General features: G+C 41.4%; 1 protein-coding gene across 9 annotated transcripts in view; it reads left to right on the forward strand.

Moving 5' to 3' along the window:
• SORCS2 (sortilin related VPS10 domain containing receptor 2) overlaps positions 1–22,718 on the forward strand; it is a 489,498-nt gene that overhangs the window by 416,893 nt on the left and 49,887 nt on the right. For all 9 annotated transcript variants that reach the window (XM_045018304.1, XM_045018301.1, XM_045018303.1 and 6 more), the window contains 3 exons: positions 3,233–3,309; positions 14,705–14,796; positions 16,175–16,282. In XM_045018304.1, coding sequence (XP_044874239.1) covers positions 3,233–3,309; positions 14,705–14,796; positions 16,175–16,282 — 277 coding nt within the window. The remainder of the gene's footprint in view (positions 1–3,232; positions 3,310–14,704; positions 14,797–16,174; positions 16,283–22,718) is intronic.

Here is a 22,718-nt window from a genome sequence, read left to right on the forward strand (position 1 = left end):
ACAGAGCTCTTCAGAAGAAAATGCTTGTCTGTTTCACCCACAGAAGTTGGTCCAGTAAAAGATATTACCATATTGTCTCTCAGTAGGAGGAATATTTAAACAATCTTTAATTGTGATAGTTTTCTGTGATGCTGGCATCTCGGTGTAAAAGAGAACAAAAGAATCCAGTGTTACTATAACCAAAAGACTTGAGCGCTGTAATTTTTAAAAGAACAGCATTGTACCCAAAAACTAACAGTGTTTCCAAAAAGTTCTTAGGCCTTGTCTACACTACACAGTTTTGTCGACAAAAGTCAGCTTTCGTTGACAAAACACCGGAAGTATACATACACTGAACTGCTCCTCCCGCCAATGTAACTCCCCTACTGTGCCAACATGGGCGATGCGTGATTCCTCCATTCAGGGAAGCTGCGCACGCTCAGACCATGGCTCCCCCCTAGGCCTGCCCCTCTCAGCCTCCACCCCTCTGGTCCCACTCGGCCCACTCCCGCCTGCCTCTCGTGCCTCTTCACCACCTCCCTCTGCCCTCTCCCCCCCTTTGCTCGCACTTGTTCACCCCCTCCACAGCTCCCCACCTGCCACTTACGCCTCTTCACCCCCTTCCTGCCCCACCCACCACCATGCATACCTCTTCACTTCCTCCCCTGAGCCTCCCTGCCCACTGGCCAGCCAGCTGCTCACCGCTTGAGTGAGGTCCCCATGTGGGCAAGGGGGGACAGGAAGAGGCAGATCTCCGGGGGAGAGGACAAGTGGGGTCTCGGGGCTGTTCGGGGAGGCTTAGCCTCCCTGGCCTCTTATACCTGCCACCTATGTATGCCAACATCATAAACCCACCTCAATGAGAGGCACAGGACATATTCTACCCTCACTAAATAATTGTCTTACCCCCATTATTAATTCCTACAATGGTGAACATTTAAATCGCTAAATAGCTTTAAAAAACACTTTAAAATATATGTTGATATTATCCTTCAAAATTAAAAATAAAAATTGAATTCTTCCAATCCTACCTAAGGGTCAAGAAGCAATTTTCCCCTCAAAGAATTGCATGGCTTGTTCGTTGTACTCGATTTTGGGTTTTTTCAGAGTGAAGTGGGGTTGAAGGTAGGATTGGTGATCATCTGAAGCATCAGGTACAGCCACTGCTAGATGCCAATACTAGGCTAGCTCCAATAAACTCTCTGATACAGAGAATTTTCTGATCCCATTTTAGCTATAATTAGGGTTAAATAATTTAAAGTTAAACTATTAAAGAGCCAAGTACTCATAATCTTGATGGTGTAAATGGAACATATAAATTTGGACAGTGTTTTCTATCAATCTCTCTCAAGTCTCTTTCATCCTAGATAAACCCTAAGTATGTGTTTTCATAGCTAACACATTTGTTTATATAGTATGTTAGTAAAATTTCATAATGCTATCCTAATCTCAAGTATATTCTTTCCTTATGTCTCTTTTACTTAAAAAAATCTGACAAATGTCATCTATTTTTTCCCCAAGAACATACAAATCATACATTTAAGGCAAAATCCCCTCAATAATAACACTTAGGTGCAAAAGCATACTGTGATTGTGTCTCTTCTAGCTTACTGTAAACTGACTGGCAGTTTAACAGTTGGTTATTTGAAGAGCAGCTTGTCACAAGATAGAAATCTATGCATTTGGAACTGTATTTGTTGAGATCTCATGTCACAAGTTTGCTTTGCAGCCCTCTAAAGACTAGCTACTGCTCTTCAGTGTTTATTGTCAAAATACTGAGCTAGCTTTTTGGCCAGTGTCAGAGTAGAGAATATGATTCTACTTCAGAATCTTTTTTTATTTACACAGTTTTTGATACCTACTGTTTTTAAGTGCTATAAATCTTCCTTTAAATGTTCCTACCACTGAATAAAATGAGCCAGATAAAACAGGAAAAGTGGTTCAGGATGAATAAAGAGGCTAAGATGGTACTTTACATAGTGCCATAAGAGAGTTGGCCTCTAGGTATACCAAGAGTATGGGTCTCAAAGGCCTAGATCTTCAATAAATGTTATTTTTTCTTTTATTTTAGCATGAGCAAACTAAATGAAAAAAAACACACTCATTCTCATTTATTGTTAATTTTGTGCAGTGCTTCTGCCAAGATAACATCAAAAGATATTCACACAACCTGAATCAGAGAGATTCTTATTCCAAATACAGTGACCATTGCTTAACCCTACTGGGGATTTAAGGGATACTATAATAATATTAATAAATAATAGTACTAAGTGTAGTTTATTAAAGAGTAAGCAAGAGGCACCTGTTAAACCTTAAGGGCTGACCATTTTCCTAGAGTTAATGGAGATGCCTCTGTGGGGCAATATGTCAAGAAAGAGGTAAGTTTGTGAACTCTCAGAGGAGGTTGGGACTTATAGCAGGAGTGTGTTGTATTCTACATCCTCCACCCTGCCCTTCTCTCCCCCCACCCCATGCCAGGATCCTTGCCCCTTCATTGACTTATAAGTATAACTTGCCCCCTTCGCTTTCCTGCCAAGTCCTACCTCTTCCCTCATACTACAAAGCACCAGCAGGTATGTGGGAGCAGGAGAAGATGTCGTAGATGGTTACGGAGGCTGGCCATCTGGTGAGTGAGGGCAATTTGGCATTTTGGCAGAAGAAGCTTCTTCCAATGTTCATCGCACAGGAGCAGTGGGGTTGGGGATGGACTCTAGTTAGAACGAGGAATGAGAGAGAGAGTAAGTAAGTGAGTCCAGGTGCAGGGAGAAAGGTGTTGTGGCAGGGAAGGAGGTGAGGGAACCAGGGAAGGAGATGACAGAACTTCAGTCTCCAAGATAACTCTGAGAAAGTCTGGAGGTCTGGGTAAGTCGTCTTATGGGCCTCTCACAAACCATGCTGTTTCTACTCAGTGGAGTCATTTTAAATCATATGGATTAGCCTGACTCTTCCCATCCTGCAGTTACTATCCAGCTCTCAACAACCAATTATGTGGAAATTAAACATATGTAATAAAAACACAGCAAATATTAATTATTGTTACTGCAGAAAATAAAGTAATCCTACTTCATCATTTGGGGCCAGCATGCACTTGTGACTCTCATTGAAATCAGGCCAGTCCCAGTCAAGTATCCCAGGGCAAAATTTGATTTGATCCTCATCTGTTTTCCTGCTCATTTTGCTAAGGAGAAAGGTCTTATATAAATGCAAGCTTTGCCTTTTTATTTATTTATTTACTTGTTGCCTTTGTGTCCAGGTAATCTGGGCTCCCAGCTGGTTGAGTATAAAGAAGAAATGTACATAACATCTGACTGTGGGAATACCTGGCGGCAGGTAAGGAAGGAGAAATAAGACACTTGAAACTAATTTTGAGCATCAAATTATGATTTTTATTGATTGATTGTAACCACAATTATCACATTTAACTAATTAAGCCTTCTAATCCTCCTGTAGGTGTAAGTAGCTATTATTATTCCCATTTTACTTTGAAACTAAGATGAAGGGGGAGATTTTCACAAGCAGTAGTGAGAATTAGGTTCCCAGCTACTATTGATGTTCAGTAGGAATAGGACACCAATTTTGTCCCTTTGAAAATCTCCTCCTGAGTAACTTGCACAAGGATGGTGCAAGCCTTTTTTTTTTCTTCCTTTTTTTTTATTAGCAGCCTTATTTCAGGATACTCAGAATGTATATACAAGAAGTAGGCAACCTACGGCACGCGTGCTGAAGGCGGCACGCGAGCTGATTTTCAGTGGCACTCACACTGCCCGGGTCCTGGCCACCGGTCTGGGGGGCTCTGCATTTTAATTTAATTTTAAATGAAGCTTCTTAAACATATTGAAAACCTTATTTACTTTACATACAACAATAGTTTAGTTATATATTATAGACTTATAGAAAGAGACCTTTTAAAAACGTTAAAATGTATTACCGGGACACACAACCTTAAATTAGAGTGAATAAATGAAGACTCGGCACACTACTTCTGAAAGGTTGCCAACCCTGGTATATACTCAGGGGTCAGACTTAGGATGCCCACATGCAAAGGTTTTGTGCCTGATTAGCTAGAAATGAATGAATTATTCTATTTTTCTCAGTTTAAAATTGGTGTCAGACATTTTTTTGGCCCAAATGATCTTAATAACAGAATAATAACAACACTTCAAACTTTCCAGAATTTGAAATCACTTAAATCTTGTGCCCTACAGATGAAAAATTTCTTTAGGATTAATGGCTATTGTTTACCATATTTCTTCATAACTAAAAGTTTCTTCTTTACGAGGGTCTGATAAATCATTTTCTTCTACAGAGCTAAAGAACTGCCCTCTTTCAAAATGACTGACATCTCCCATTGTTCTCAATGGGACTGAAAATTCAGGAGGCTCTCAGATGACCCCTGCAAAATGGCCACCTATCTCCTATTGTTATCAATGAAATCTCTGCCTCCTGACAGAATAGGAAGTCACGATCTTCCCTGGCTTGATTGAAATTGGAATCAGTTGGCGATGGTGGCCAGTTTGAAAGATGGCAATTCTTAATGAGTTTTTCTGAAGGGAAAAACGTTATGCCTCAGCTTCTGCTGATGGATAAATGTTCAGTTCTGAAAAATAGCATCCAAAATAAGCATTCATCCTACATATTTATTTTCAATGGATACCTGTTGCACCAGATCAGATCAGCAGAGTGGGCAGGAGGGAGAAGGACACAAGGGTTTGTGTATGAGTGTGTGCATGCACAGGGAATGTTGGAGATGCAGTAGAGATGGGGAAATAGGGGTATGTATGCAAAGAATAAAGAGGATCTAGAAAGGAAGGGGAAATTTATGTATGGACGTGCAGGGGAGTGTGAGAAGGTGTAAAGGCAGGGAGAAACTGGAGGACAGGAGGGAGAGGTAAACCAGAATATACTCTCTCCAGCTGCTATGCACTGTTCTGGTGAAATAATGTAGCTATAAACCCACCTTAAGTGACCAATATGGGAATGGCATAAAGCAGCCACAGCATACCACCAGTGAAAATAGCTGAAATCTTTAAAAATGCTTTAAAGTTGATGCTTCATGTCTTCACATCATTAACAACATCACATGGTAATAATTCCTTTGGCTTTATTTTGTGTTTGTATATGAAATTTCTAATTAAAGAAATTTCCAATCAAAAACTTTATTAAAATTGATGTAAGGCTGAGAGCACATATCAGTAATTTAAGGTAAAATATACTACAGGGATGTTGTCATTAGCCCAATACCAAGTGTTATGATCCCAGGAAATTCAGAGTTAAGGTTAACTTTTAAAAAACAATCCAAACCTAAGATATGGAATGGACATGCACAGTTAAGGCACCCAAGCAACTCAATCTTTGGATAATCTTAAACGTGCCCTCTAAGGACAACATGAGGGAGAAAATGTGACTTTTAATATTTTGTTTAATGTAATCTGATACAACAAACATGCAAATACCTTAATCATAATCTTATGATAATTGCATGACATCAATTGAGTTTTGAATTTCCTGGATTTACAGTGTTTGGATTTTTAATAATTACAACATCCCTGTCATGTATTTTACTCTCAATTACACTGTCTATATTCCATTTAAATACTGTCAGGGATGGTCTAAGAATACTTGAGTCCTGCCTTGATGCAGAGAACTGGACTAGATGACATCTTGAGGTCCTTTCCAGACCTACATTTCTTTGATTCTTTTTTTTTGTCTGGGAGTATTAGATGATGATGATAGAGAAATATCAAAAACTTTCATATTGTCTGAAGACCAGGTGAGAAGCACTAATAAGAATAGAAAAGTGTCACAAAATTATTCTATTTCAATGAAAACAGCTGTTTTAATTGAAATGTTCTCACTCTAATGTTCAACTGAAACATAACACAATTGTACTGAAGTACAAAAAACAGCAAGAGTGAAACTGAGCACTCTAGTTTCACTTTCCAAGCTGAATAAAAATAAAAAGGATTTATTTTTATATACTAGTAATATAGGATGGTGGTAATAATATACAAAAGGACATTTTTAAAAAATAATTATATTATTTTTGTCATGATGATGTTCTTTTGCTTCAGAAGTTGAGATTTTATGCCTAATAATTTCTAGAGTTTTGGCAGTGGGAATTTATCTCCATGCTTAGAGGTTACCAGTATTACTTATGACATCTAATGCTGCCATTAACCAAAATTCTGTACTTTTTCTGGTGAGAAAAGGGGCTGGCATTCAGATTCTCACTATTTGCATTTGTGGGACACTTAAGCTAATGAGATGAAACTTGGTTTATCAAGCCTTTAGGTGATTTTTCACTACATATAAACTCAGACGTGACCTCTGATCCCCATTACAACAGTCAAAATGAAAAGTGCAACTGATTTCTTTATTTTAATTAAAACTGTCATGAAGGCTTTGCAAAGATCTTAATAAATCTTCACATTGGTGACTAGAAAAAAGAACACAGATTATTTTGTATATTTTATATCCCCATTATTCATTGCAATCTGCCTGTTCTTCTTGAAGGCAGCTATACATTTCCTTTCTCCAGTGAAATTCATGAAGCTAGAAACAAAACATGAGCAATTACATGATACTGCAATTATTTAGATGACTAATTACTGGTCTCTAAGGCTGGCACAAGCAGAGCCACGTTTTGTCACAGTTCATTGGATGGGTTCAGACCACTGACTTGGAAATTGGGCAGTTCCAACTGCTAACTGCCAGTCACTGCCCTGCACCTTTGTCACATCCCTCACTGTGCATCCCCAGCATTGCTGCAGAGCCATCTACAGGCTCTCATAGAGGAAAAACAAGATTGGATTATGAATCATGGATAACAGAGAGACTTAGAGTAGTATAGAAGGGTAAACACACCAGAGCATGGAATGAGTTCAGTACAGGGAATAAGCTAATACCAGCAATAATAAAGAAATATTGGCAATAGGAATTGAATAGAAAGATAAGAAATAAGACTAAGAAACTTATTTGAAATAAAAGGAAAGCAAACACAGCTGTGACAAATGGCAAAGGAAGTATAAATAAAGCAAAGAGTATATGAGGATTAGACAAACATGTTAGCACAGTTATTTGGGACCATTATGTCTATCACGCCTAACAAAATAGAGCAGTATAATGTGAAAGTTGAACATGATATTAAATCAAATAGGTAGTAACCTAAGGGTCTTCATGGAAATGAAAACTAGGTTTGAATGGGATTCCTTCCTCACTCAGGCTTTATAACAGTTTTTGGCCTCATTGAGCAGTTTTCTGCTCTCCATTTTTTTAAAACCACGGCTGGCCTGTCTAGTGTTAAGGGTGAGTTTACTATTTTTCTGCTTTGAAGTGTAACACTGACAGACCCCGGTCATTGGTAGGTGGGATAAAACCTAGGACCTCTGGAGCTTAGTGTATGAGCCTCTACCGCATGAGCTAAAAGCCAACAGGCTGTTAGCTAAGGCTGTAGAGCAGACTCATGTTATCTCTCTAAGTTGTCTCAGTACCACTGGATGGGACAGAACACCACACCCAGAAAGTGTGTGGGTTACAGTAGCACTCTAATAGTGATGATGATTATTACAGAAGAGTGCAGCACCATTGTGCTAGGGGATGAGTAAACAAATAGTAAGAGACAGTAATTACCCAAGTAGCTTGCAGTTTAAATAGACAAAAAAAAATATTGGGGAAATAGCATTATCCCTGTTTCATAGGGTGGACAGCTGAGACTCAGAGAGATCAATTGAGTTGTCCAAGGTTACATAGAAAGTCTGTGACATGGCCAGAAATTAAAGCCAGATCTCACGAGTCCCAGTCCAGTGCCTTAATTACAAGACCATCCTTCCTCTCTACATGATACCTCTCTATTACACAAGTTAGGGAAACCTTTGCTTAAGCAGGGCAAAGCTCAGCAACATTGTAACCATCCAGGCACCAAAGAGAGGTACAGATTGTCTTCTCCAAGCAACCAAAAGATGGGTAGCACCGCTGACAAGCACAGCAAGCAAGAGGGGCTGGAATCACTCCCTTTCAACAGCCAAGAAGAGAGAGTTAGCTAGGACAATTGTAGGAAAGTGTTCCAGCTTGGAATTTAGGAATGGATTTTTCTTGGTGAAATACACAGGTGCATTTTTGCCTAGCTTTGAGTTTCAGGCAATGCAGAATTAAATCTCATAGGATAAATCCTCACCAGGTGTAAATCAGCATGGCTCCATTGACTTTATGCTGACTTTTACTAGTAGAGAGTCTGTCCTGGTGTATCTACAGCTGTTGCAGTAACAAAGACATAAACAACACACCATGAGAGAGAAAACAGTTGGCATTATTATGAAGCAAATAAAATTCCCTAAACATTACAAAAGAGCTACAAAGGATGGAGGATGCACGAGGTTCCAATGGTGTTACCCTGTAGCAGCTGGCCACCTGAAATGACTAAACAAGTTCTAGTTAATGGAGATTATCACGAATCCATTAATTTGATTGTAGTTAGTGGAGAGAATTATGATTTGCACAGTTGAGACTTGCATATTTGAACTGCTTATGAGCATAGATAGGCATGCGGCAGTGGACTAGAAGCCAGGAGCTCCTGAGTTCTAATGTCAGCTCTGATGCTCACTTCACTTGTTGCTTTGGGAAAGTCCCTCTTAGAGGAATAGGGGTTACCATCTTTCCTTATCTGGGAATTTGGGGTAACATTTATTTCTTTGGTGTACTTCATCGGTGAATTAGTTCATGTTATTACAGTGTTCGGAAGATGAAAAGCTACTCCTGTAAGTGCTAGGTGTTTATAATGTGAACAAACAGAAAATTAGGAAAAGATGGAGATACACATTGGTGCTATTCTCTGTGTATCTTAATGGAAACAGAGGGCTTGACCACACTCACCCGGCATCTTTTACTCCTCTTGCTCACTAATGGAAGGTAGAAGGTTATCACAATATGATTTTAATAGTTCTTTGTGTTAAAGCATTGGCAGTGTGCCAGTATTATTCACTGGAAAGTGAATTAGTCCTGGAACATTTTATACCATTTTCAACTGCACACTCAAGAATAAATAACACTATGTTGTATTAGATTCTCATGTTGTTCATAACTACTTTCTATTGGCTCTGCCATTTTGATAGTTTCGCTTCAGACTGAAACAGTTTTAAAGGCAGTCAGTATCACTACATGTTGGCTCTGATTTTTTGAATGGGTGATCATAATGGTCCCTTCTGACCTTAAAGTCTATGATTCTATTTGTCTTTTCATTACTCCTGCCCCAGTTATATCGCACAAAGAAAAATATACTAATGAAATTACTTTACATTTGTATAGGGATCTTCATTAAAGGCTCTCCAAGCACTTTGTACATAATGTTATGCTTCTGGTATGGATGAGAAAACTAAGGCACAGAGAGAGGTTAATTGGCTTGCCCAAGATAGCAGATGGAGGCTGTGGCAGAGCTGGCAATAGAATCAGTAAACCACACTGTGTCACATTAATAGTATAAATGTACTGGTAAAGAAACATAAAGATGATGTGCTATATAGTATCATCTGTGGATGAAATCCTTGTCCCGTTCAAGTTAATGACAAAAAACTCACTGACTTCTGTGGAGCCAGGATTTTACCTTCTGTGTTTAAACTATGTTGAGTCTTAAATTATATGAATTATTGAACATGCATATTATGGGCCCAGGTTGGAAGTCCTTCCTTGGTCTTTAGTCATAGCCTGAATAGAGACTTAAGAATTAAGCCCCATGGGCCTTATCTGATACCCACTGAATTCACTGACATTCTTTCCACTGACTTCAGTGGGATTTGAATCAGGTCCTCATCTGAAATTCTTCCATAGATTCAATACATGTTTCTGTTTCTAATTAAAGTCTTGTTTACTGTTGTTATTTCCAGTCCCTTCTCTATAGACAATATTTACAGCAAAAGATAGAAAACATTCCAAAGAATAGGTGAGATTAAACAAGCAATCAGTACCAGCAGAACGGAATCACAGCTTTAAGTAGAATATAGAGTAAAACGATGGTACCCAAGCTGTGTAACCATGAGCTGTACTGCCAGTTTGCCCGGCGCCAGAGGGATTCACCTAATTTAGAGAAAATGGTACAGATATCAATTTCCCTTTTTCTTCAGTATGGAGGTATAGCATCTGGAGGACTATGCATCCCAGCATATACTGTTTCATTCTTCTTCGTGTGATTGCTCATGTCCATTCCATTGTAGGTCTGTGTGTTTGCCCCATGTACCAGTGCTGGAAGTTTTTCCCTCAGTGGTATCCATAGAAGATTGGCTCTAGTGCCCACTGGAGTGGCACGTGTATGCACCAGTATAAGGGGCACCTCCAGCTGCCCCCTCCTTCAGTTCCTTCTTACCAACAGTGACGGTGCTGGATTGTCTCCTTGCCTCAGCAAGCTTTCCTTCTAAAACTGTGACTCTCTTGTATATAGTTCTTAGAAAGTTTGTATAGTTTATTAGTTCCCTTAGTGCATAAGTTAGCAATAGTTGGTCCCCTGTGGGACAGGGCATGGTCCGATCCCCAGGCTGCAAGCCTTGTGGCCACTGCAAAAACCCTATGCCAGTCAGTGATCCCCATCAAAGCTGTCTGAAATGTTTGGGGGATACCCACATGAACAAAAAGTGTTGCATTTGTAAAAGTTTCAAGCCATGAACCAAAAAGCAGGGAACATTCAACTTAGAGTGCTCCTTATGGAGTTGGCCCTTACACCGGCCTCTGAGTTGGCTAGATCGAAATCTGATCCAAGCATCCCCAACCCTGGTACCAGCTAAAAAGCAAAGAAAGGCCAGGAGAGGGCATTCTCCTATGTAAAGGGAAGGAGCGAGCCGGAGGAAAGTGCAGGGCAGCTCCTCTCCTCTGGACGTTGGCCAGGCTCCAGCACCCGCTGAGCTGTTGCATCCCCTCAAGACCCGCCTGTCACCCAAGGAAACAGCAGAGGCACTCGGCACGTGGCAGTGCCGTCCATGCCAGAGGCCTTTCAGGCTGCTAAGGACATATTGTCTCTTCTGGTGCCACTCGTGCGGAGCCAGAGAGGTGCCCCATTCGAGGGGTAAGCCTGCCCTGTGACCTTTCCAGCGGTCTCCATCAGTGTGGCACTGCTCCCTGATGCAAGAGGTGCCTCGCTAGTGCTCACCTGGGCAGCGCTGCCAATCCCCGGATACGGGTCGGCTTACCTATCAGCATTCCCAGCGTTGTTCCCAGAACTCTAGGCAGCGTTCCCCAGGATCCTGGCATCAATTGGCAGGTCTCTGGTGCAGACCTGTGGAGGCACATCGCCAGTCCCCAAAGTCCCGGCACCAATACCCAGAGCAGCCGAGTCCATCTCTAAACTCGCAGCACCACTCCAGAGAGCCGAGATGCCAGTCCCCTGAGTCCCGTCATCTGTCTCTGGTTCGCTGCTACAGATCCCCACCAGCACGTCGACAATCTCCTGAGCCAAGACATCGCCCCTCTCGCTCCCGGTCCATGGAGCAGCACCGCTCTCAAAGTGTGAGGCTTCGATCACTGGGGTACCGGCACTGATCCACCAAATGCTGCCGCCGGTCACTGGAGGCGCAGCACCGAAAGCCATCTTCCCAGTACAGGTCACCGGTGGAGTCAGATCAAGGTCCCCAGGATCAGCGAGCCTTGGCTGAGGCTCCCCTGGAAGAGGCTACAGGAGTTGGCAAACCCCCTGTTACCTGCTCCTCATCCTCTTCGCCTGATGAGGCAATAGCGGAACCTTCCCACACACTTCCCAAAGACAATGTAAAGGGTCACCAGGAGCTTCTAAAGAGGGTGGCATCTAACCTGGAGTTGAAGGCTGAGGAGTTGGCGGAACCCGCCGACTCACTGTTTGATTTTTAATTGCAGCAGCCCCTTCCAAGGTGGCATTGCCCGTCCACAAGAGAGGGGTAAAGCTGATCAAGGCCTTATGGCAAACTCCCTCCTCCCTGCCCCCCATCTCCAAGCAGGCAGAGAGAAAGTATTATGTCCCTGCTAAGGGATTTGAATACCTGTATACAAACCCCACTCCAAGCTCACTGCTGGTATCAATAGCCAATGATCGCAATAGACAGGGCCAACTGGGATTGGCCCCTAAGAATAAGGAGATGAAGATGCTTGATCTCTTTGGCAGAAAGATTTATTATATGGCCAGCCTCCAGCTAAGAGTGGCCAACCAGCAGGCCATACTTGGCCATTATGATTTTAACATCTGGCAGTCCATGGCCAAGTTTGCAGACTCACTGCCAGAGGAGCCCAGGAAGGAGTTCCTGGCTATTCTGGATGAGGGCAGAGCTGTGGCCAGGGCAGCCCACCAAGTGACCTCAGATACGGCGGACTCCCCTACCTGGACCATGGCTTCGGCCATTTCCATGAGGCGTGCGACCTGGTTGCAGTCATCAGGCCTGACGGTGAAGGTTCAGCAGTCCATCCAGGACCTCCCCTTTGCCAGCCTGGCACTGTTCACAGGACAGACAGCAAGTTACATGACCTGAAAGACTGTGCATTATTCGATGCGTTACGCCATCACCCAGCAGGCCAGAGATGACGCTGGATTTGGCAGAGCTGTGTTGCAATCAACACATCTGTGAACTCCTACCCACTTCGGGTACTGCTTGGGAGTCACTTAGAATGGAATGGACATCAGCAATCACTCAGAGAAGAAAAAACAGTTATTAACCTTTCGTAACTGTTGTTCTTCAAGATGTGTTGCTCATGTCCATTCCATGACCCACCCTCCTTCCCCTCTGTTGGAGTTCCGGCAAGAAGGATCTGAGGGAGTGGAGAGCCGCTGGTGCCTCTTGTACCAGCACATACACGCACCACTCCAGAGGGTGCCAGAGCCAGTCCCCCACGGATATTACTGAGAGAAAAACTTCCAGCACTGGTTCATGGGACAAGCACACACACCTACAATGTAATGGACATGAGCAACACATCTCAAAGAATAACAGTTACAAAAGGTTAGTAACCATTTTTTTTATTTGAGCAGCAGTTCAGAGAAGGTTTGGAGAGGAATCCAAACATTGCTTATCTGATTACATCTGATCTGATCCTTTTGAAGTGCATCTAAAATTAGTGTTTATCCATTACTGAATTCTCTAAAATATGCAGCTGTATGTAATAAGCAGACAGGACTATAAATTTCTCATATCTGGTGCTGGTCTGTAAATGGAAGACAGCCAAAGTGATTCTTGAAACTACAGGATTCCTTTTAAAGATGTTCTTATTAGGTGAGAGGAAGACATGCAGCCAAGCTTCTAGCTGGGATCTTTCTGCTTTATTAATGCTTCCTCATTCCTTGGAGTGAATATGAATGTGCTTGGGGGGGAGGGTTTTCTTCTACACTTAAGTCTATCACTGATATGGCTTCAAAATGAATAAAGAGAAGCTTTTAGCATTGTCAGTGTTTTCTCATTCTCAAAGGCAATGTAAAGCAAACGTCTCATTCACTTTTCTTTGTCAGGTTGTATAAGGGGTAGAATGTATGTTTATTAATTTTCAAGGAGTGTGCATTAATGCTCACTTTATCACATGCTGCTGTGTTAAATGAAGTTTGACAGACATCTGAAGCAAGCAGACACTTTCTTATGACAAATCTCAGATGTAGAAAGGAAAAGATATTTATTTATTTAGTGCTTCCAGTGATTCAGATTAAGCTTTTGCCTTTTTTTCCTTTTCTTTCCTCAGTTATTTTGGCTCTGGACTTTCAAAGGATTATTTTCATTTTCCTCGTGTATAGTCTCCATTAAGCCTAGGTATTGTTTATATAGGTTGCTATTGAAAAGTCTGCACTGACCAACAGCTGTCCCACAATATTGTGTGAGATAGCTAATATTTCCCTATTCTTAAAATAGGAAATAATTGTGTATCTCAGATACCATTGTATACTAACTTGATAAATCTAGCCTTTGTAATGGTAATCACTGTACTCTTTTTTTCCTTTGGTTGTTTGGCTGCAATTTCAATAGTTTATGAATATCAACAATATTGAGATTCAGGACTTCCACCAGAGAGATTTTTGTGCAAATCGTTGAGCTGTGGAAAAGAGAGGGAAGAACCCTACATTTATCCTCAAATCTTGGTTATGATTCATCGCTTGTGTCACCAAGCCAGTATCACATACATCCTGACTTTTTAGACCATTCAAAAGTCACAAAGTGACCTCATTGTTAAACTGCACAGAGTCTATAGTTAGACAAACTAAGTATTAATAATAGCGTCTTTATCCTGAAAATATAACTCATACCAATTTACATAGTGTTCTGTACATTTTGAAGAATGTGTTAGAATCTCACAGACAGAAATAACTTTCCTGTTTTTCTTAGCATTACACTTCAAGGCATGCCATTTTGCAAGACATATAGAATATGACAAATACCTTAAGTAAGATGATAGGTCACAAAGAGATATGTAGTGGGAAAGAATGAAGAATGCATATTGTTAGAAGCTGAGATCACCTACAGGCATTTTATTTGACTGTGATTTGAACCTGAACATTTCCCAATTCACCAGCATAAATTTATTTTCCTTCACAACCTTGAGAACTTGATCCACATGGTAGAAACAGTCTTTAATAACTGTGTACAATGTAGGAATAAAACTAATTATTATGTACTTTTGAATTTATTTAACAAAGCAGACTGTTAGAAAGCCATACATTGAGAAGTATTTTAATAATGTTTTGGTACTGCATTTTATTTTTTCCAACCCAGACATCTGCTTGGTCTTTTTATCTGGTTTCTAGGTCTTTGAAGAAGAACATCACATCTTGTATCTGGACCATGGTGGAGTCATTGTGGCCATCAAAGACACTTCTATCCCTCTGAAAATACTCAAGTAATGCTGCAGTCAGTTATAGTAGGGTTATTACATATTCAAGACCTCAAACGTACTTCAGAATCAATCAGTAATGAGCTTTTTAGTAAGTTTGTGTAAGAAATCCAGGTGGAGCCACTTTAATTTAACATTTGTTAAACCAACAAAATGCAGGTGGACATTTTAATAAAGCATTCCCAGTGGAGTTGTTGGTAAAATAGTTTGCTACATCATTAATAATAACACTTGTTTTGCATCAGTATGGCCCTGTTCATTCAAAAGCTTCCCAAAGTGGACTGCAGTACAAACTATACACAGAGGTCACTTAATCCACCACTAAAATCCAGTAACTATTTTAACTGTATACACTAACATTGCCATGCAGGTTGGGGTAGGGAGTAAATGTATAGCTGCAGAATGCATTTAGGTAGGCAGTATACCATTGCCCATATCGGAATTTTGGAATAGCGTCAGAACTATCATCTCTAGAATTATGCAAAGAGTAATGTATATGTACTGAATGCAAGTGATCAATGCTTCAATTTTACATAATGATAATATTCGCACGTATATGAGCCAAGTTTGTGATCAGTTGTCTGGGGAGAGCGTATATGAGGAATTAGGGTTAAATATAGGGAAAGCAAAGAGATTTCTTGCTTTTTTTGTCATTTCGAGGGAGATTATTTCTGTTTTCCTTTCTTTTTGGGAAGGAAATAGCAGAGCCTCACACTAATCTCTCTCTCTCTCTCTCTCTCTCTCTCTCTCGCTCTCTGTTTGTTAATGTGTTCAACCATTTGGGGAAAAAAGACATGATCAGCACATTAATTTGTTTTGTTTTAATTCGAAGCCAGTTACATACAAGAATTGATAGGATATGCACAGTACTGTCCTTTAGAAACCACTTGACCAGATGACTGAATTTGTGAAGGGTCATAGTCTGGTTGGCTTATTTTTTTCTCACTGCCTACCTGCGTTTTAGTAACTGAGCAGTTTTGTTTAATCCTATTTCACTAAATTCTGTTTGTCAAGTTTAGACTTTATGGGCAGAGAACTGTGGCAAAAATAAAACTGGGTAAACTGAAATCACTTAAGCTGTGGGCATATAGCAAGATCATGCAGTGACAAACCTTAGTGCTGGCCTGACTGAGGACATCCAGCAATGCTCAGTTTAATAGACATCTTTTAATGGAGATGCTGAGTCCCAGGGCACGTTAGGGAGGGAGGAGTCGCATTTAATTTACTACATTAAGTAGGCAAAGAATTCCCAATTTTTGCAACTGTGTGTAAGTGATCATGAGTCCTATGGTACAATGCTCATGAGATTTTATCCAACATATTACAATAATTATGATATTTATTTAAGAGCTGCAATGAATGGAAGACATTTCTCTCTTTAAAGGTTCAGCATAGATGAAGGTCAGACATGGAGTACACATAATTTCACCAGTACGTCAGTCTTTGTAGATGGGCTACTCAGTGAACCTGGAGACGAGACATTAGTCATGACGTAAGTTTCTGTTTATTTAGGCTACCCTTCAGCAATGCACTTAATCATGGGCTTAACTTTAAACAGGTGAGGAGTCCCCGCATCTGGGGCTTTAGTGTCTTGCAATCATGTGGGCTTTCACCGTGACCAGGTCTGAACAGCATTAACAAGCAGCCTGTCCTTAAAATGATCTGAATCAAATATTTCAAATGTAAATATGAAGCATTGTGTTTTATATTCTGTTTTTCATGGTCATGACCTGGAACAGTGGAAAATTATGGGCATAAATGGATATCTGAAAACTGTTCTTTCACATTATTTCCCCCCTGTTTTTTGCAAACTCTAAGATGTTATTCAATAATAATAGGTTTCTTGCTTTTTCTGTTGTAGAAATTGTCTTCACAGTGTAAACCAATATGCTGTTGTCCTAGTAACCTAGCATTGTAATGAATTATGTGTAACCAAACATCCTGTAAAAAAATACACATTCTCCCCACTTCTCTGTAGTTTTTGTGATGGATCCTATTAATAGAATTTAATATAAATATGGGCCTGAGCCACAAACTTTGGTTTTGTATATGCACTTTCCCACTATGGTCCCAAATTCTAATATTATTAAACCCTCTGAGCCTACGAAACAAATACCCAATCAGTGCCTCTATCCTTGTGTTGATTGGAGGAATAGGTGGGGAAAGGAAACTTAAACCCCATTTGCACATATTTGGGAGCTGTTTTGGGACTGGCACAACCCAGAACACTTAAGGGCCCTGAACTGTAGAGATTGGCCTGAATACAGTGTGTTCTCGACCTACATCCTATGCCAGGGGCTGGAAATGGACCTGCCACATTGCTGTGTCAGCAGCTCTTCACTGACAAGTGAGCCCATATATACACTAGCTACTCCCTGGAGCTGTTTCCACCCCCTTTAACACCCCTTCTCACCACTAGAGTGGCATAAAGGGACTGCAGCACAGAAGCAAATCAGACCCACTGTCATTCGAGCAGATTCACTCTGTTGAAAGCATCAGAGATGAATTTGGCCTGTTGTCATGTCACTTTCTTTCTGCCCCCAAAAGCAGATCTTATGATTTCTTGTTGTACTTTCTGGTCTGGAAGGAAATTGACGCTTTCTCTGTTAAATCTTCCTGGGATTTTTCTCCTTTCCCAACCTTTCTTCCCTCTGTCAATGGTGAAAGATGAGATCATGGCTTCTTGTCTTGTTAAGTGCTGCTACCAAGCTGTGTACAAACCACTGGGCCTGTCAGAGGGATGTTGAGGGAGTTACTATGCCTGCCTTACTCTTGGAAATTTTGAAAGTGCCCAGTCTCTTAGAAACCTATGTAGGAGAAGACTCACTCCCCATCTAAAATTGGGTCTCCCACTTTGCCATCTCCTACAACTGCCTGTTGCTACTATGGTGAGCTATTTTTGCATCTGTATACCTGGGTATAAAATTTTACAGGTAATGCCACAATTTAAGTTTTCAGAAGTTAAAATGTGGTTCCATTTTTGAAAAGTGACTCTAAATTTCCTCATGAGATTTCATGTTCATCTCTCATTATTTCCGTATCTAATTTGCTTTGTTTACAAGTCAAAAGATATATCTATAGATAGATAGATATTTTTAAGCTAACAGTCCAATGAAGTCAGTCTGGGATCTGAGAGTCAAGCTTGGTTCTTTCTTTTTGAGGCATTGGACTAGTGATTCACCCCAGAATTAAAGTTTTGTTTGTTTGCTTGTGATGAGGGATTTCCTCTAGGACAGATCCAGTTTTATCCTATATTCCAGGGACCTGAGCACAGCTCTGTCCACAGCTAATTAATATGAATGTTTCAGTTGACATAATGTGAGAGAACGCTGGGAAGTGACATACAGTGCCGCTCTTCCAGGGACTGAATATGCTGCCTTCCCAGTGGTCCCAGCCTCTACAAGTATTGGTAAGAAGGGGCACCATGTTGCTCTATCATTGGACATTGAAGCTTGAACTCCATGTTTAAATTTTCACTTAAATCCTAACATAGACACCTCCATCCACTGAACTCCCTCTCTTCCCTGCTTAACCCCCCCCCAAGTATTAAACCACCCCAAGTAGAGGGTTTTTTCCCCCCAAAAAAGGAAGGAGGGCCAGAGATCCCATTAAGTCCATGAGGGACTTTGCTATTGTTATTGATTTTATATGGAAGGCACTCAGATACTGCGGTGATGGGCAGCAATATAAAACCCTCAAATAGAAAGATAGATAATCCAACTGTGATTCAAAATTATAAAACATTATATATGTAAAATATTATACAGCTATTATTTCACATGGCACTTGCATCTCGTTCTGGTTTAATATACATGATGGAAAGCTTCTTCAGTTATTTCTTTCTTAGCATTTTGTGTATCTCTCTGTTAAATCAGTAACTCATTCCAATACAATGTTTTTTTCCCCTGTGTTTGTCACTTTCTGAGAGTAGAACTCCTCCATTTCCCAGTTATTTCTTAGTTTTTACACTTGCCTGAAGTTGTTTGGCTAACATGCCCTTGGAAGACCTGGCATGTTCTATTTCAGCATCTCGTATAGATTTTTTTTTATCTCATTTCATCAGTAGAGATATACCATCACTTTAATCTAAGTTCTTATCAAAATAATTGTTGGCACTTTCTGTGGGATGATCCACACACAGCACTCTAGGTTTAGGCTTTATGGCAAATATGATGGAAACTATTGAACATGAATTGCTTGCCTTGCTTAATTTAGGGGGAGCGGTAGCTCAGTGGTTTGAGCATTGGCCTATTCTTAACATTTCTCATTTGAAACATTATTGCAACAATTCAAGAGTGATTGCAAGAGATTTTCCACTTGTTCATACAAAACCAATGAATAAGGGCCTATGATAACCATTTGGACATTTTTTTTCATGCCATAAGGGCAACTGGACTTCCATGAGATTATGCCACTTTTTTGTTTTAATCTGTACATAATGGCTGTGTGGGGCACTGCAAATCCTCTAAAACATGCAACTTGTTAAAATAGGCCCTCCAAAGTATGTAAGGTGCCTATCTATAGCTCTGATCTAAGGGTATGTCTACACTACGAAATTAGGTCGATTTTATAGAAGTCGATTTTTAGGATTTGATTTTATACAGTCTATTGCGTATGTCCACACTAAGCGCATTAAGTCAGTGGAGTGCGTCCTCACTAGCGCGCGAGCATCGACTTACAGAGCGGTTCACTGTGGGTAGCTATCCCACAGTTCCCGCAGTCTCCGCTGCCCATTGTAATTCTGGGTTAAGCTCCCAATACCTGATGGGGCAAAAACTTTGTCGCGCGTGGTTTTGGGTACATGTCCTCAGGCCCCCCCCCTCCTTCTGTGAAAGCAACGGAAGGCAATCGTTTCATGCCTTTTTTCCGGGGTCCCGTCTGCTGGACCCGCTCAGCCCACTGCCTGCCTGGATGATTGGAACCCCAGGCAGGCAGCGGGCTGAGCAGCTCAGCCCACTGCCGGTCTGGGGCTCCATCTGCTGGCTCCTGCCTGCCAAGGTCCCACTCAGCCCCGCTCAGCTGGCAGACCTCGGTGAGGTCGATCAGGGTGCCTGGACAGACATGGCTATCCTCCTCTTAGAGCACCGAATGGGAGTGACTCCAGGTCATTCTCTTCTTTAAGTTTTGTCTCATGGAGATTCAATCCTTCCTGGAATATCATGCGAGCTGGAGGCTTCTGTCTCAGGCTGCTCTCCCAAGCGGCATTACTGTGCGGTCGCACCTACCCCAGCTTACCCCTTGCTCCCATGGCTCATGAAGCCTGGACAGTAGTAAGGAGCAGTTCAACTTGTGGAATGACAAATCCAGAACAAAGGATTGCACTCTATGGGCCACGTTAAGATTATTTCAGAGTCTTAGATAGCATTTAGTCCCTATACAAGGCTTCATGAAAGTTTTCCCCCACCCCTAACAAAAATGTTAATTTATCAGAGCAGATGAGTGGGTAAGGAACCCGAGACTATAACTTAGAGAGAGCGTCCATATTATTTAACTCATAAATGATATAATTCAAAGTAAAATTTCACAGCATGGCCTGTTCTAAGACTAAAAATGCAAGAGGGGAGTCAGAAAAAGGAACAATGACCTGTTTCTGTCCGGTTTTGAACTGGGAATGTTTTGCGTGTTAGGTGAATGTGATCACCACTACACTAAGGGGCTTTCGCATGTAAGGTGAACATGATAACTACTACACTACGGGGCTTCTCTTTTTTTGCCACAGACTTTGCCGAATGCACAGGAATGTTTTCTCTAGCTACAGAAGCTACCTAATGCAATGTCTATATCTATGGCCTTCCTGCTCACAAAGCGGTCATGCCCCTGCCCAAGGCTGACACAGCGCGGAGTGCATGTGACACAGCGACCTGGCTCGGGCAGGATCGCTAGTGAGGCATGATACTTTTGCTGTTAAGCAAACACAGCAATTCTCTCCTGGCCTCTGGCACTGAATGCCTCCATGCATTACACTGTGCCCTATCAGTGCGGGAAGATTGCATGAGCTAGGAAAATATGTCATCATGAGTGCGTTTTTTTTGCCTTCTAATCTGCAATAACCTCAGGGACGGAGATGATAGAGGGAGTGTAGAAACATTCTGGGGGGGCTGCATGGTCACCTGTGCTGCTGAGTGCTGCTGAGTTCGCCACGCTGGCCAAACAGGAAATGAAATTCAAAAGTTCCTGGGGCTTTTCCTGTATACCTGGCTAGTGTATCTGAGTTCAAAGTGCTGTCCAGAGCGGTCACAATGGAGCACTCTGGGGTAGCTCCTGGAGGCCGAATTGCGTCCACACTACCCCATATTCGACCCGGTGATGTCGATTTCAGCGCTAATCCCCTCGTCAGGGAGGAGTACAGAAATCAATTTTAAGAGCCCTTTAAGTTGACAAAAATGGCTTCGTCGTGTGGACGGGTGCAGGGTTAAATCGATCTAATGCTGCTAAATTCAACCTAAACTTGTAGTGTAGACCAGGGCTAAGATACATGGATTCATGAGCAAAGTTATCATCATTATCTTCTGAACTGTAGAACTGGGGATCAGAGTCTCATACTTTTACTGCAGTTTAGTAGCACCTTACTGCACAAGCAGTCCTATTGAAGTCACTGGAAGTGGAGTAAGTGACAGTTCAAAGTGAGTAGGAACACCACCCTCTAGTCCTTACAAGATTTGAAACACCGTACCATATTCGCCAATTTTGTATGAATTAAAGGGAAGAAAACCTGCAAAATGTGTTGCTAGTTGTATTTATTTCAACTTGCTTACAAATGTGTTGCTAGTTGTATTTATTTCAACCTGTCTAATGCTTAAAACATTTTCCCCTCTACCCCAACCCCATGAGTGCCGTTGCCTGCCCACTGTTGTCCTGTGTGATTTCATGTCAGAAACATTCTGCTATACTTCCTGACTCTGGGCATGGCTACGGTGCAACTGGAGATGTGATTGCAGCTCAGGTAGGTGTACCTGTGCTAACTTTCATCTAGCTGGTTTGGCTGAAGATAGAAGTGGGCTAGGAACATGAGTATGTACGCAGAGTTCTGGGCAAGCCTGTGCAGTCCACACTGAAATCTGCACTGCTGCAGCTTCACTGCTACTTTTAGCTGTGCTAGCTAAACTAAAGCTAGCACGGGTATGCCTCTACAAGCTGCAATCATGCCTTCAGTTGCCATGTGGACATACCCTTGGTGTAAGTAATTCAGATCCTACCTTTAAAACCTTACACTTCTCAGGTCAGTGATTGATTTTTACAGTAACTTCTTCTGAGAAATGTCATCCACTGGTTTACTTTTCTGTAGAAAAATATCTTCCACCTCTTCCATGGTATTGAGACAGAGGCTGAGTTTTCTGCTGACCAGACAAATTGGTACATAGTAATAATAATGGTACTGATAGCAAATTGATTATAGTATCTTCCATCATGAGGGATCCCCAAAGCACATTACAAACTAGGGAATGCTTATGCTCCTCTTACTTGGACAAAATTCTAATTGTGTTTTGGGGTCAGTTCCCTCCTCCCTGCCATCAATAGGAATTTTGTCCAAGTAAAGAGTGCAGGATCAAAGTACTCTGCATACAATACAAGAGATGTAACCACCTCTGGTGTAGGAGGGCAATAATCAGTGGTGGGTGTAGCAACAGTGTGTGTGGGGAGGGTACATTTTGGTTAAGCCTTCCAGGGCTAGTGCATGTTCCTTCAAAAAATGTCATGGGATATTTAGGTATACACAGAGCAGATACAATCCCAGGGTGAAATCCTGGCCCCATTGAAGTCAGTGGCAAAAGTCTCATTGAATTAAATAGGGTCAGGATTTCTGCCTCGGCTTTTAAAGTTTCATCCAAAAGATAGATACACAATAAACATCATGGAAAAAGGCATCATTGGACCCAATAAGATCCCGAGTCTGTGCCCCACTGAAAGCAAAGGTAGGAATACTTCTT

This window comes from Mauremys mutica, chromosome 5 (assembly GCF_020497125.1).
Source record: "Mauremys mutica isolate MM-2020 ecotype Southern chromosome 5, ASM2049712v1, whole genome shotgun sequence".
Lineage (NCBI taxonomy): Eukaryota > Metazoa > Chordata > Testudines > Geoemydidae > Mauremys > Mauremys mutica.